Raw genomic sequence first — 12851 nt, forward strand, 5'->3', positions numbered from 1 at the left:
TTCTTCAGTGATTATGGCAAGGAATTTCCCATGCATCAAGATAGGCTGAGATATTCCTTCTGAACTGCAAACAGCCCTTTTGAATGGTAAACGAATCACTTGAAAGAAATTGCTATTAAAATCATCGTCATGTAAACATAATCCCCAATGCCAGTCATTTCGTTCAAATTGGCAGTCACCGTAGAAAATTCCTGTCAGCAATCGCTCAAGAAATGTCACAAAAACGCGGCGAGCGCCACAGACGGGCAGTTGGCCAACTATCAAATTTTTGAATAAACCGTTGAATCGGTGTACGTGGGAATTATTAGTGTTACGTCTGTTTGTTTGTGATATAGTTCTGAGAAACATCCAGTCATGCAAGACAAAGTGCATCAATATTCAATATTCGCCTCTTGCTTTATTGAACCACTGCTGTTCATTTTTTTCACACCACTGCTCAGTTCACTTCACCGCAAAATGTAAATAAAGAAAGTGACGTCACCCAAACCACCGGAATAGCAACTCAGTGCCAGATTTGAATGGGTCCCCAAATGTAGAAACCCATTGCCCAATCCCATGTCGCGTCCTTATTTTTCATTCCCGTTTAGATACCACCGGTGTAAACATGGGTCCCTATTTAGGGCCCGGAAATAGGGATAGGGACCCAGATAGGGACGCCCGTGGCGATGCTCTTAGAGCATCGCCACGGGAGTCCTCATAGCTATCCCTATTATACCACTCCTTGTTGGGAGCTACTTTAGGATAGCACAACATCTTCCCACCAGTGGTTTCTATTTTGGGTTTAGGGACTTGAAAAACATACCGTGCGTTGCTAAAAGTGGTCTTTACTTTTTATAGGACGTAGTACAAACTGAAACAACTTAAATATGTCCTTATGGCTTTAATTGAATCCTGCATAAAATCACAAAGGCATAAAGGGTCACAGACAAACACACGCAACACTTCTAACATTTCGTCACAGACAAGCAGACTTCTCCGGTCTCCCTCTAGTCAATTCTTATCATTTTATTTTTTAAAGAATATTTAAATCAAATATTCTATAGGGGATCCATTAAGTACGTCACGCTAAAATTGGAAAATTTCGACCTCCCTTCGTACGGGTTTTTCCTATACTTAATACGATTCTATAACATTCCCCAGAAAACCATTCCCCAGAATACCAATCCCCAGAAAACCATTTCCCAGAATGTACCATTCCCCAGAATGTACCATTTCCCAGAAATCCATTCCCCAGAAATCCATTCCCCAGAATGCACCATTCCCCAGAAATCCATTCCCCAGAAAAGCTTAATATACTCTGCTAAAAAGTTTAATTCGATACACAAACAGTAAAATGTTGATCATAATGATATGTTTACCCCGGACAGACATGTGATACGAGTATGATTCCTGTACAACGGTACGCAGTGTCAAGCAAATTCTAACAAGACTGACTTGAACTGAGAGAATTTTCAGTATGGCACTCATTTCAAGCGCAATTGTACAGTGATTCTTGTATCACATGTGTGTCATAAGTATTATAGGCAAGGATTTTAACATTATAGTGTTATTACGAGCAAATATCTATTTCTTGTACGGTATATGTAACAAATTAAGGTAAAAATGTATACATACATACATATCCATAAAAATATTCTACAATGGTTCAAACGTTTAATTACCATTGTACACAGTTGCATGTTGATATTTAAACCTATCTTGAAAGTTCACAAACTGTTAGTTGCGTTGCTATAAAATGTTTTGTTTTTGACAGATTTGTGAAAATTGTGCAGCACTTGTTTTACGATGAATAACGTTTTAAAAGTGATGTGCAAAATTTACAGAGAAAACGCATATTCTTCTGATGTTGTTCAGTGTACAAGATACTGAAGACTCAACTGACCACGTTTTTCTTTGCAAACGGTTGGAGGGATCTATCCCAATGGCTGTTCCTAATTATTCGCTTCAAAGGCTCTTCATTCATGCGGTATGAGAAGGGCTTTCATCATTATTCCAATACTATAGAATGGAATAGAAAAAGTGAACATATAAGCAGTTTTAATGCCAACAATTCTAAATATTTTTAATGAAGAAGGGAAAAAGTATCATTGTTTTCCTTTTGGCATTCAAAACCCCAACAATGTTCCTTCTTTTTAAACAATATTCTTCTTAAATTTAAGGCAATTAGTAATTTTTTTTTAAATTATAACTGCTTACATTTTCAACATAGATTCTCCCTTCTTTTCTACATAGGCTGTTCTTTCGAATTGCACTTTTCAGGAAATTATGGGCATTATTACAACCACCGGTGTTAAATTGCTGTTATATTTATTATATTTTTTTTTTCCAAATTTCTAAACACCTGTGCTTGTGGTGCCGATTGTAACTAGCCTAAACATTGTAACTCGAAAGAACAGCCTATGTAGAAAAGAAGGGAAAATCTATGTTGAAAAAGTAAGCAGTTGTGATGCCGATAATTTCCTGAAAAGTGCAATTCGAAAGAACAGCCTATGCAGCAAAGAAGGAAAAGTCTATGTTGAAAATGAAAGCAGTTATAATTCCAATTATTGTACCAATTGCCTAAATTCTAAAAAAAAAGCTTGTTTATAAAAGGAACAGTGTTGGGCTTTTGAATGCCGCAAGGAAAACAATGTCACCACAGACAAACAGACGTAACACTTCGAACATTTTTCGATTTAAATTTTAGTCTCGGAAATAGGTTCGCTTAATTCTAAAAGGACTGAATTTAGCCAACCATCGACTAGGTAGCAGTAGTGTCAAACTCGAACAAAAACGATGCGAGCGCCGCGGATTGGCAGTTGGTCAACCCTCAAATAAACCGTTAAATCGATGTACGATGGCAATTATCAGAGTGTTACGTTTCCTTCTTCGTTAAAAAAATGTTTGAGTCGTTATAAGAATTGTTGGCATTACAACTGCTTATATGTTTATCAAAAAAATTTCCCTTCTTTTGCATAGGCTGTTCTTTCCAGTTGCACTTTTCAAGAAATTATCGGCATTGCAACTGCTTACCTTTTGACCATAGATTCTCCCTTCTTTTTTGCATAGGCTGTTCTTTCGAATTGCACTTTTCGGGAAATTATGGGCATTACAGCCTCCACCGGTGTTAAAATTGCTGTGCTATTTATTTCATATTTTTTTTTTCTAAATTTCTAAACACCTGTGCTTGTGGTGCCGATAATTACCTGAATAGTGTAACTTGAAAGAATAGCCTATGCAGAAAAGAAGGAAAAAAACTACGTAGAAAATGTAAGAAGTTTTGATGCCGATAATTTACTGAAAAGTACAATTTGAAAGAACAGCCTATGCAGAAAAGAAGGAAAAATGTATGTTGAAAAAGTAAGCAGTTGCGATGCCAATAATTATACCAATAGCCTAAATTGTAAAGGCAAATCATGCTTATTTCCGAAGTTTTTCTTGTCAAATAAGAATTTTTGGCAGGATGTTTCTTCCGGTGATCTTTTACGAATAAATATTTGATTTTTAGCTATTAATATAAACCATTCAGAATTAAAGCAATCGTTTTATTTTTTTCTGGGGAATGGTACATTCTGGGGAATGGAATTCTGGGGAATGGTACATTCAGGGGAATGGATTTCTGGGGAATGGTACATTCTGGGGAATGGGTTTCTGGGAAATGGTTTTCTGGGGAATGGTACATTCTGGGGAATGGAATTCTGGGGATTGGTTTTCTGGGGAATGGTTTTCTGGGGAATGTTATAGAATCCTTAATACATTGCTTGTCACACTTTCACAAACCCGCCTTCCCCCTAGGACCATGACGTACTTTTTTTTCTGTTCGGATGAGCCACTGCGACCAGATCTTTTGTGGCAATACCCGTATCCTTAGTATTTAGTGCATGTCGTACTACTCCATTGTCATTGAGAGGCAATGGAGCATCGATTTCTGTACAGATCTTGTTTTGTTACCTCAGAGGTTCGAGAAATCGAATGTGATGAAAAAGTACCGTTTTCACAGGGAAATAAATCCCAGCGAAAGTGCGCCCTTAATCACACATAATCGATTCTATTTCTGAGATAAACAAAACGGTAGAACTGATATTTGTCCATGCATCGGAACTCTGGCATCATCCGTGTCTTGCTTCTAGTTTAGTCCCAGGACAACATTGAAAAACCCGGGGCTTTAGGCTAGTTGCAAAACGATGTCAAATTAGAGAATGTGTTGAGTAATAAGAATTCACGTGAGTCCTTGTATTACCAGTACTTATCAGTCCTTAGTAGGTTATTACGCAATTAGATACGCAAAGCATGTTTGTTTTCCTTACATCAAGTGTAGCCTCGGCGAGGACAAACCGAGTCTTTAACTATCCGTAAGGCCAAATAAATGCAATTTTAGAAACTGTCACTAGTAACAAGGGCTTTGTACCATGAATCCTTATTACCAAAACGCATTACCCTAGCTCAACAAGCGATGTCACCAGGGTTCAGTTTGGTAGACCTTACTCCGTAACGCAACCCAAAAGGGAGATCTACCCACGTTACGGGCTCCGTTAAAGATCGAGCATGTTTTAAACCCCCTCAACCATTCATCCCTCAGCACGGGTCGCCTGACACCTTGGATTGGGGTTCCCTGTTTGGTGGACTTTTACCCCCGGAACAGGGGGTCCGTAGTGCTATTCTAAGCCGGCAACTACACGGGCAATGACGTACTTAATGGATGGCCCCTAGTTTGCAAATTGTTCGCAGACGGCGCTCACATAATTTTTGCTCCTGTTTGACGTTCGCTCACTACCGGCACCTACTGAGCGTTTTGTGAAATAGCGTGTTTGACATTGGGGATTATGTTTACATGACGATGATTTTAATATAGCAATTTCTTTCAAGTGATACGTTTGCTATTCAAAATCATAGTCGCGGAAACATATTCACCCAATCTAAAAGGACTGAGTTTGGCTAATAGTGGCCAATCATAAACTAGGTGACAATAGTGAGCGAATGTAAAACTTGAACAATAACGCTGCGAGCGCCACAGATGAGCAGTTAATTTTTTAAATAAACCGTTGAATCGGTGTACGTGGGAATTATTAGTGTTGTGTCTGTTTGTTTGTGATAGGGTTATGGTAAACATCTAGTCACGTAAGACAAAGTGCATCAATATTCAGCTCATGCTTTATTGATCCATTGCTGTTCTTTTTCCATACCACTGCTCAGCTCACTTCACCGCAAAATCTAAATAAAGAAAGTGACGTCACACAAACCATCGGAATAGCAACTCAGTGCAAGATTTGAGTGGGTCCCCAAATGTGGAAACCCATCGCTAATCCCATGTCGCGTCCTTATTTTTCATTCCCGTTTAGATACCACCGGTGTGAACATGGGTCCCTATTCAGGGCCTGGAAATAGGGATAGGGACGCCCGTGGCGATGCTCTAACGAAGCAAATAATATCAACTTTGTTGATGTTTCTTGTAAAAGTTAAAAAATATGACTCTATAAACTAGATGATTAAAATTTCAAGTTGAACAAAGTGGTCTAAAAATGTACCAAATGTAGAAAAGAAAAAAAATCTCACAAATAAATTATTTTATTTCTAAACACAATGAAAGTTACTATATCGATAAGAAAATATATTTCTCTTCAGGGGTTTTTAGATCGTGCACCACGGTGCACCGCAAAGCCTTGACAAGTGCACCGCGGCATTTCCAAATTTCTACCTTCATTTCAAAACCTCCCATACAGAGGCCAAGCAAAAGTACGTCGAGGTTTAAGAACCCGCCAAAATCTTTTTAATGTGACAATGAGCCTGCTCAGGACCTCACACGACAATTTTCAAAGAAACATATTCCCAGCAAAGAAAACACTCGATGTCGAACTGCTGTGTCACTCGAACGAAATTCCATGTAATAAATACAAAACGCACGTCAATGGCATAGTCACATCTGTTGTTGAAAAACTATTTCAAAAATGAGGGCATGCACCCGAGGGTCGCTTTGAAAAATACGATAACTTTGTTAACAACTTCGATATGTATTGCACTTTGACCAGGTGCACCGCGTAGAGATTTATTTCCAAAACGTGCACCGCGAACCAAACGGTGTGGAAACCCCTGGGTAAAACTTATCTTATATTACGTAAAAAACAAGATATCAGAAAAAAATTGTGGAAATTCCTTTATCGATTTTCCCAGGTTTTTACGAAGGCATTCCTTAGGCAACTTGTTAAGAAAGCGAATATCATAAAAAGTTTGATATTTTTTATATTTAGTGATAAATAATGTTGATATCATCAAAAACACCTATGTGCAAATGCAAATTTAGAGAATAAAGTTAATTGTTAGAGAACTCGGCTGTTCTTTGAAACATCAAAATAATTGAAAAGAAATACAAAAATGTGTAGCACAATATGCTCTATTCTGAAATAAGTACAGTTAATAATACAGTGTATTGTGTTTCACATTTCACGTAAATTGTCATGATGCTTGGAGAACCAGTCGAGTTCTTCAATTTACATTACCTAAATCCGGCTTGTCTGCACTAAGCGCATAAAAAAATATTCTCTTATAGTTTACACCACTGAACTAAGGTAGGTAATCAAAATTTGAACCAAATTGCGGCTTTCTGAAGCAGTGCAAATTTTAAGTGTTTTTTTCTCCCACATGGAAATAATTTACTACGGCAAAATCGTATGTACATGAAAGCCACGGGTATAAGCTTTCTGTTAAATGGTAAAAAGTTTGTATTTGCACCGAATTTCATTGAAATATTTGATTTTTCATCAATTATGATTTTAATCTTAATTTGAACCATCGTAATCATAATTTGAACCAATTTTAATCTTAATTTGAACTACTGGCGGCAGCTGCTCGAGCAACTCACAAAACAGCCAATTCCATGCTAAACAGTTAAAAATCACATGAATCTGCTAATTCTCATACCTATTTTTCATTAGGCAGTGGAATCTCAACTCAGAATGTTCGAAATTCTTTAGGAATTTGATAACTAAATTTGGAATTTTTCATCCCCCAAGAGTAAACAAAGCAACCACTAGCGCAATCTACAGGCCAACACTAGAAGCTCACCCCCGTTTACTAGTTCAAATTTAGATTACAAATGGTTCAACTTAAGATAACATTCTCCAAGTAAGAATCACTTAAATTTGATAATTTTATGACAAATAATGCGGAATATTATTCGGTTGGTCGATTCTACGATAAATAAGCTTTCATTTGACGTGTTCACATATTGCGTGTGATATTTATTTATTTATTTATTTTTAACTGTAAATTTTGGAAGAGGCAAAAAAACCTCTATATCTTTTCAAATTAACGTTATAATACTAAATATTAAAATTAGGCTCATCCGGAGGAATTCCATGTCGGAGCCGAGATCATTCAGGGAATCCATATGGCATCACGTAACCGAAGGCGAAGCTTGAAGCATCATGCGTGTGATACAATGCATGAGCTGTACGAGTGCACCGAAAATGTGCTTTCTCTTGGGGGAAATGGGTGAAATCACAGTGATTTTTCAATTGCCTGTTTTCCATGACAAAAACGCTGTTTTCAATGCTTTTAAAGTCCATGTTATCTGGTTATATTACGAAAAGCTGTTTAACATCTTTTTCGGAACAATATTTGCCTGAAAAGTACGTCGTTTTAATGAATTTTGAAATGGTTCAAATTAAGATTACAATTTGACTACTTCAAAGTTTGATTTCTTCTGCTATTCTGCTATTCTGCTATTGTTTGATTTCTTACCCTAATAATAAATTAACATCTTGTCCCTATATTGTGGTGCATCTTGTCCCTTTGTTTGGGTGCATTCTACCCTATTGTTATGGTGCGTTTTACCTCAATTAAAGGTGCATACTGCCCACATAAACATATAAAGCCGTCGAATAAGCTTGTGCAAAAACCGTTATTTTTAAAATCTGAACTACATTAAGGCTTAGATTTTGAATGATATCTTTTAGAATGAATATATTTGTTTTAAAACAATATGTTATTGCCTTTTTACATGTACATGAACTCATCTTCCTTAACTGGTGCATATTACCCCATAATCCCCTACTTTTCTCGATCCTTTTGATAATTGTCTTTCTTTAATTTTCTTTCTATTCTTTTAATTTTGAGGCTTTGTATTTTTTATTACTTTTTTTCAATTCAACCAAGAAGATCCTAGAAGCTTTGGACAGAAAATTGTCTAGAAGCTTCCTTTGAAACTATTGTATCAGTGCATATGTGCAACATTGCACTCAGCATGGGCACCTCGTTCAAAAGCGCCAGAAGGTATACTATTATGTATCCAAACTTGGTTTTTAAACTTGTTTAATCCATGGAATGAAACTTCTCGAACTTTCTATAGGCTTTATGTAGCAATGCATTGCTTTACCAATCCTATGCAACCAATACAATTAGGCATTATAATATTAAAATACATCGATGCACCAATGCACAATATAAAAATGCAGCGGTTCATCAGTTCACAGATGCACTAATGCAATTATAAATGTACAGCTGTCTTATTGTGTAAAGCATTTCAATCGAATATTTCAAAACGTGACGGAAGTGCAGACAGACAAGCGCATTCGAAATGTCAAAATCGCACTACAGAGCTACACTGAGCGTTCAAAAAGATTGTCAAATTAGTGAAAACACTCCAGTGAATTTCACTTTAAACGCTCCGTATGGCTCTGCAGTGCGATTTTTTTGACAGTTCGAAATGACATTTAAGATATTTCATCACTTCTATCAGTTGAAGTGGCAAGATTTCAAATCAATTATGATGTTGATGGTGTAAATCCAAAGATCAGAATTGTTATGTACTCAGTGCGGCCAAACCTGCCTACAATGCAATGATGAGAGCAGCTTTCTTATTTTTTAGGTTTTTTCTATGCAACTTGAGAACTTTATCACAATTATTCAGTTTTTTTCAGATTTTAAGAACAGGTTTCATTACAACTATATAATTTATTTTTGCGGCGTACCCTGTCTTTTAAAAGGCAAAGCTTGATATACCATCAAAACGAATACAAAAAACAGTTTTTAAGATATTCGTTTGTTGCATCTAGTGTCGATAAGGTTGATTATTTGAAAATCTTATATTTGAAAAATCATGGCGTGCAGAATATTCACGGTATCCGTAATAGAATTGTGATTACTGATTGAAAAAATATTTTGCTCTCTTCAAATGGTATCATATTCTATTTATTCAAATTCAGATTAGATTTTAAACATGTGTGCCAGTTGCCCAGCCAAGTAAATGCAAGGTTGAAAAGTTGATCAAATTTTCATCCTGACGAATTGCTTTTTGCTGCTGTAAATGGTCGAACCATCGTGAGACGTTCAGGTAATACTCCTTGTCCAGTGGCTGTAGGTTAACCTATTCATAGAACAAACGGTAATTAGTGAATTTGTGCATGTTTAAAAATGTTAGGTTATCTTACCATTGAGTTCTGGATAGCGTAAAACACCACTACATCTGCCAGGGTCAATTTGTGATTTACCAAGTAGGAACGACTTTCCAGATATTTGTTGAGCTCCTTAATGAGAAAAAATAAATAAATATACAATAGTTTTAGTACAGAACGTGAGGGTCTTATTTTGTGCACTATTTCACTCAGTCAGTCAATTGTATAGCCATTGACATGGAGTTTTGTGGGTAGTGCCATGGTGGGTTGTTTGAAATAGTAACACGAGTAGTCTTGACTGGGTCGATTTCTTCACCTCAGCTTAACCGGTAAGCCAGGCTTACCCATATAGTTAAACCTGGTTTAACGCTTAAGCCAGGGTGAAGAAATCGGCCCTAACTATTATTTTGCATTAAGGACAAACGTCTTAAAATCCCGGTTCAACAGTGCATCAAATCTTTAGACGCACAAATCTCAAGAAGCAAGCTTCAAACAACAATGCATTTTATTATTCTGTTCTTGCTCACTTGTAATAAGCTTAAAATAAGAAGCTCAGGTGCGCTGGCTTTGTTTACGAAGAGATTTGTGCCCTCAAAATCGTGAGTAGGTGCCAAAGTCGGCCATTGTGGCGCCCATATTGGGATTCTAACAAGTCTGTCCTTAACTCTCTACTATTCCCATGGTTGCTCTAGAGGGGTCTGGTACGTTTGGCATAAGGACATTTGGCATAAGGACGTTTGGCATAAAGGACGTTTGGCATAAAGAATATGTGAAATATATGTATTTTTCCTCTGGAGGAAAATTAAAGAACAGCCTTCAATGGAAAGAAGGTAAACTTGTTAGTGGTGCATTACGTTGGATCTCTTATTTTCGAAACAACCTTTGGCATCCATGAATTTGTTTTTTTTTCCCGAAAGGGAAATGTTCCTTCTTTTGTATATAGGCTGTTCTCCATCGATACAAGCAATTTAGATTCTGGTAATGGTTCTTTCCAGCAAATCATCCTTGTCTGCATATTTTATCCAGAAAATATAATGCATTATATGTATTATCCTTCTTAAAAATACTTTTCGTTCTTTGACATTAAGTGTGTAGTTCATTTTTACTGAAATAATTTTATGCCAAACGTCCTTTATACCAAATGTCATTTATGCCAACTGTCCTTTATGCCAAACGTACCAGACCCGCTCGAGAGCGGTGATTGAAAAACTCATCAAAACGTTATTTTGTTATTTGCCAATTTCGCTGTATCTAGTAAGAAATGTATATCGACGATATCAGTATTTTCACAGCGCCACAAAAATTATGTGTTGGCCTGTCTTCAAAGCAAAGCGAAATTATTATTATTTTTAAACAATCAAGTGATAAACTGTTCGATTTACATCTAAATTTACCACTCATACAAAATATTTTGTTTTATCAATTCAAATTTGATAGTTTTATTAATTTAATGTTAGGTACTCAGTCCTGAAAATGTCATTTCGACATATTTAAATTCAGGTGAATGTATAACGAAGCCACACCTCAAATATTCAAAAGCACAAATCTGAACAACCGAAAGTCAGTTTGCGCTGAAAAGTTGATCGATTGGTAACCCGCTGATGGTGACCAATCGATCAACTTTTCAGGGCAAACTGACATTCAGTTCTTCAGATTTGTGCTTTTGAAAATTTGAGGTGTGGCTTCGTTATATATTCACCTTCAACCACCCTTCGGAAGGGAAGTAAAGCGTGAGTCCCGAGATGAACTAGCCTAGGGTCAAAAACCTCGTTAATATAGACAAAAAAATAGGATCTCAACCTAAGAATATGGTATATGAAAAACTTGTGCGGCTTGACAAATATACAAGAAAGTCACGGAAAAAACACTCTTTTTTTAATATTTAAGGTAAATGGCACGGACTACCTTCGAAAAATTCCAATTGATATTCATCATGAATATCAAGGTAGTCCGTGAGGTTTATAATCAATATTCGAAAAAGATCGGGTTTTCCGTGACTTTCTTGTAGAGCTGGCCTAGTCGCACAAGTTTTTCGTATACCATATTCTCATTTCAGGGTGTGATTGAATTGAATTATGTCGAAATGACCTTTTCAGGATTGGATACAATTTTTGCCATACGAATACAGTTTGAAAGCCATTCTAGTAGTTTTTTAGCGTAAAAGCTGAGATTATTTATATCGGTAAAGCAGAAGAAATCGATACATCGATCCTGAATTTTCTATCTATCTATCTTTCTATAATATTCTGTGTAAGTAAAAATGGAATGGTGTTTGTATGTCTCGCTTTTCCGCGAGAACGGGTCAACAGATCAATACAACTCAATCAATACGTCTCCGTACGAAAAAATAATTGTTAAAATCGACCGAGAAAGCAATCAAAACGGAAAAAATATGGCTGGTGCAATAATAAAGTCTGGGGTATCCCGCTATTCAATTCAAAATAAAAAAAATGCCCAAACTAACTTGCATTCATGTGAATTTGTTTTTAACTTTCTTAGCATTTTAACTTTAGCCTTTTTCATTTAACTTTAACCTTCAATATTCCATTATTTATTCTTACCGAAAAACATGTTGTGGATAATAATTTATTCATTTCCTAGCTTCAACTCAACAAATCAAATCTAAACCCTTAGCTGCTTCGTTTCAAATTTTATATAGATATAATACACTCACCTCCAACAGTGCTTTCGCAACGTGTTTGTCTTTGGCGGCCGGCGAAACATACAGCACAGAATAATCAACCCATTGTGCGACCTGAAGTTCTGTCTCAATATCGGAAAAACTATCGCGTATAACTTCGTTTTTGCTTTCGCGTGCGATGGATTGAATAATTGAAGAGAATCCAGATACACTTTCGTTGGTTTTAGGTGCATATCTTGTTATGATCTGCAAAAAAATAGCGTATTGATTTTATACCTTAAATGGAAAGTATATACACATGCATTCACCTTTTCAGAATTATATCCTATCTTTCCTGCAGCGACCTTCATGAAATTGGCGGCTTTGGTAACTTGTTCAACGCTAGCCATTTCCACTATTTACAAGCTCACAGTTGATTGAATCTTCAAATTGGATAATTAGCTGCTATATTATTAATTATTTTCTTTACTGCGTGGAAGCCGCCGGACAAACGTATGTTTTGGTATCACTGTATAGCAAATGGGAAAAGAATTGACACCAATAGACGTCAACCAGAATTATTCTCCGCCATGCTTGTGTGCCTGGTATATCTGTCAATGTAGTATTGACTGCGTTAGCGTATACAAGGGGTTTTTCGTTCCTAAACATTAAATTCAACTGTTCAGTTATTCTTGTTATATTGTGGATCTTGTTATTTGTGTACAAAAATTCGTTTTGGGATGCACAATGATGAGTTGATAACCCGGAAAGAGCGTTCATCAGATCAGATAGCCTAATAGAAAATTAAAATTTTAAAGAAATACATATATGTATTATTAATCTTGATATGGAATGTTATTACA

The 12851-nt window shown here is 36.3% G+C and overlaps 1 protein-coding gene across 1 annotated transcript; it reads right to left on the bottom strand.

The window, feature by feature from the left end:
• Positions 1-9143: 9143 nt before the first annotated feature.
• On the bottom strand, positions 9144-12539 carry LOC115266396 (eukaryotic translation elongation factor 1 epsilon-1-like). The gene is made up of 4 exons (XM_029872634.2): positions 12318-12539; positions 12043-12255; positions 9405-9500; positions 9144-9340 (listed from the first exon to the last, which is right to left on the bottom strand). The coding sequence occupies exons 1-4, from the start codon at positions 12396-12398 to the stop codon at positions 9188-9190; spliced, it is 543 nt and encodes a 180-aa protein (XP_029728494.1). The 5' UTR covers positions 12399-12539; the 3' UTR covers positions 9144-9187.
• Positions 12540-12851: the final 312 nt, after the last annotated feature.

This window comes from Aedes albopictus, chromosome 2 (genome assembly GCF_035046485.1).
Source record: "Aedes albopictus strain Foshan chromosome 2, AalbF5, whole genome shotgun sequence".
Lineage (NCBI taxonomy): Eukaryota > Metazoa > Arthropoda > Insecta > Diptera > Culicidae > Aedes > Aedes albopictus.

Coding starts and splice junctions, on each gene's coding strand:
- LOC115266396 (XM_029872634.2), bottom strand. CDS start 12,398: ATGGCTAGCGTTGAACAAGTTACCAAAGCCGCCAATTTCATGAAGGTC. Junction 12,256..12,317: donor TAGGATATAATTCTGAAAAG/GTGAATGCATGT, acceptor ATTTTTTTGCAG/ATCATAACAAGATATGCACC. Junction 9,341..9,404: donor ACGCTATCCAGAACTCAATG/GTAAGATAACCT, acceptor TTCTATGAATAG/GTTAACCTACAGCCACTGGA.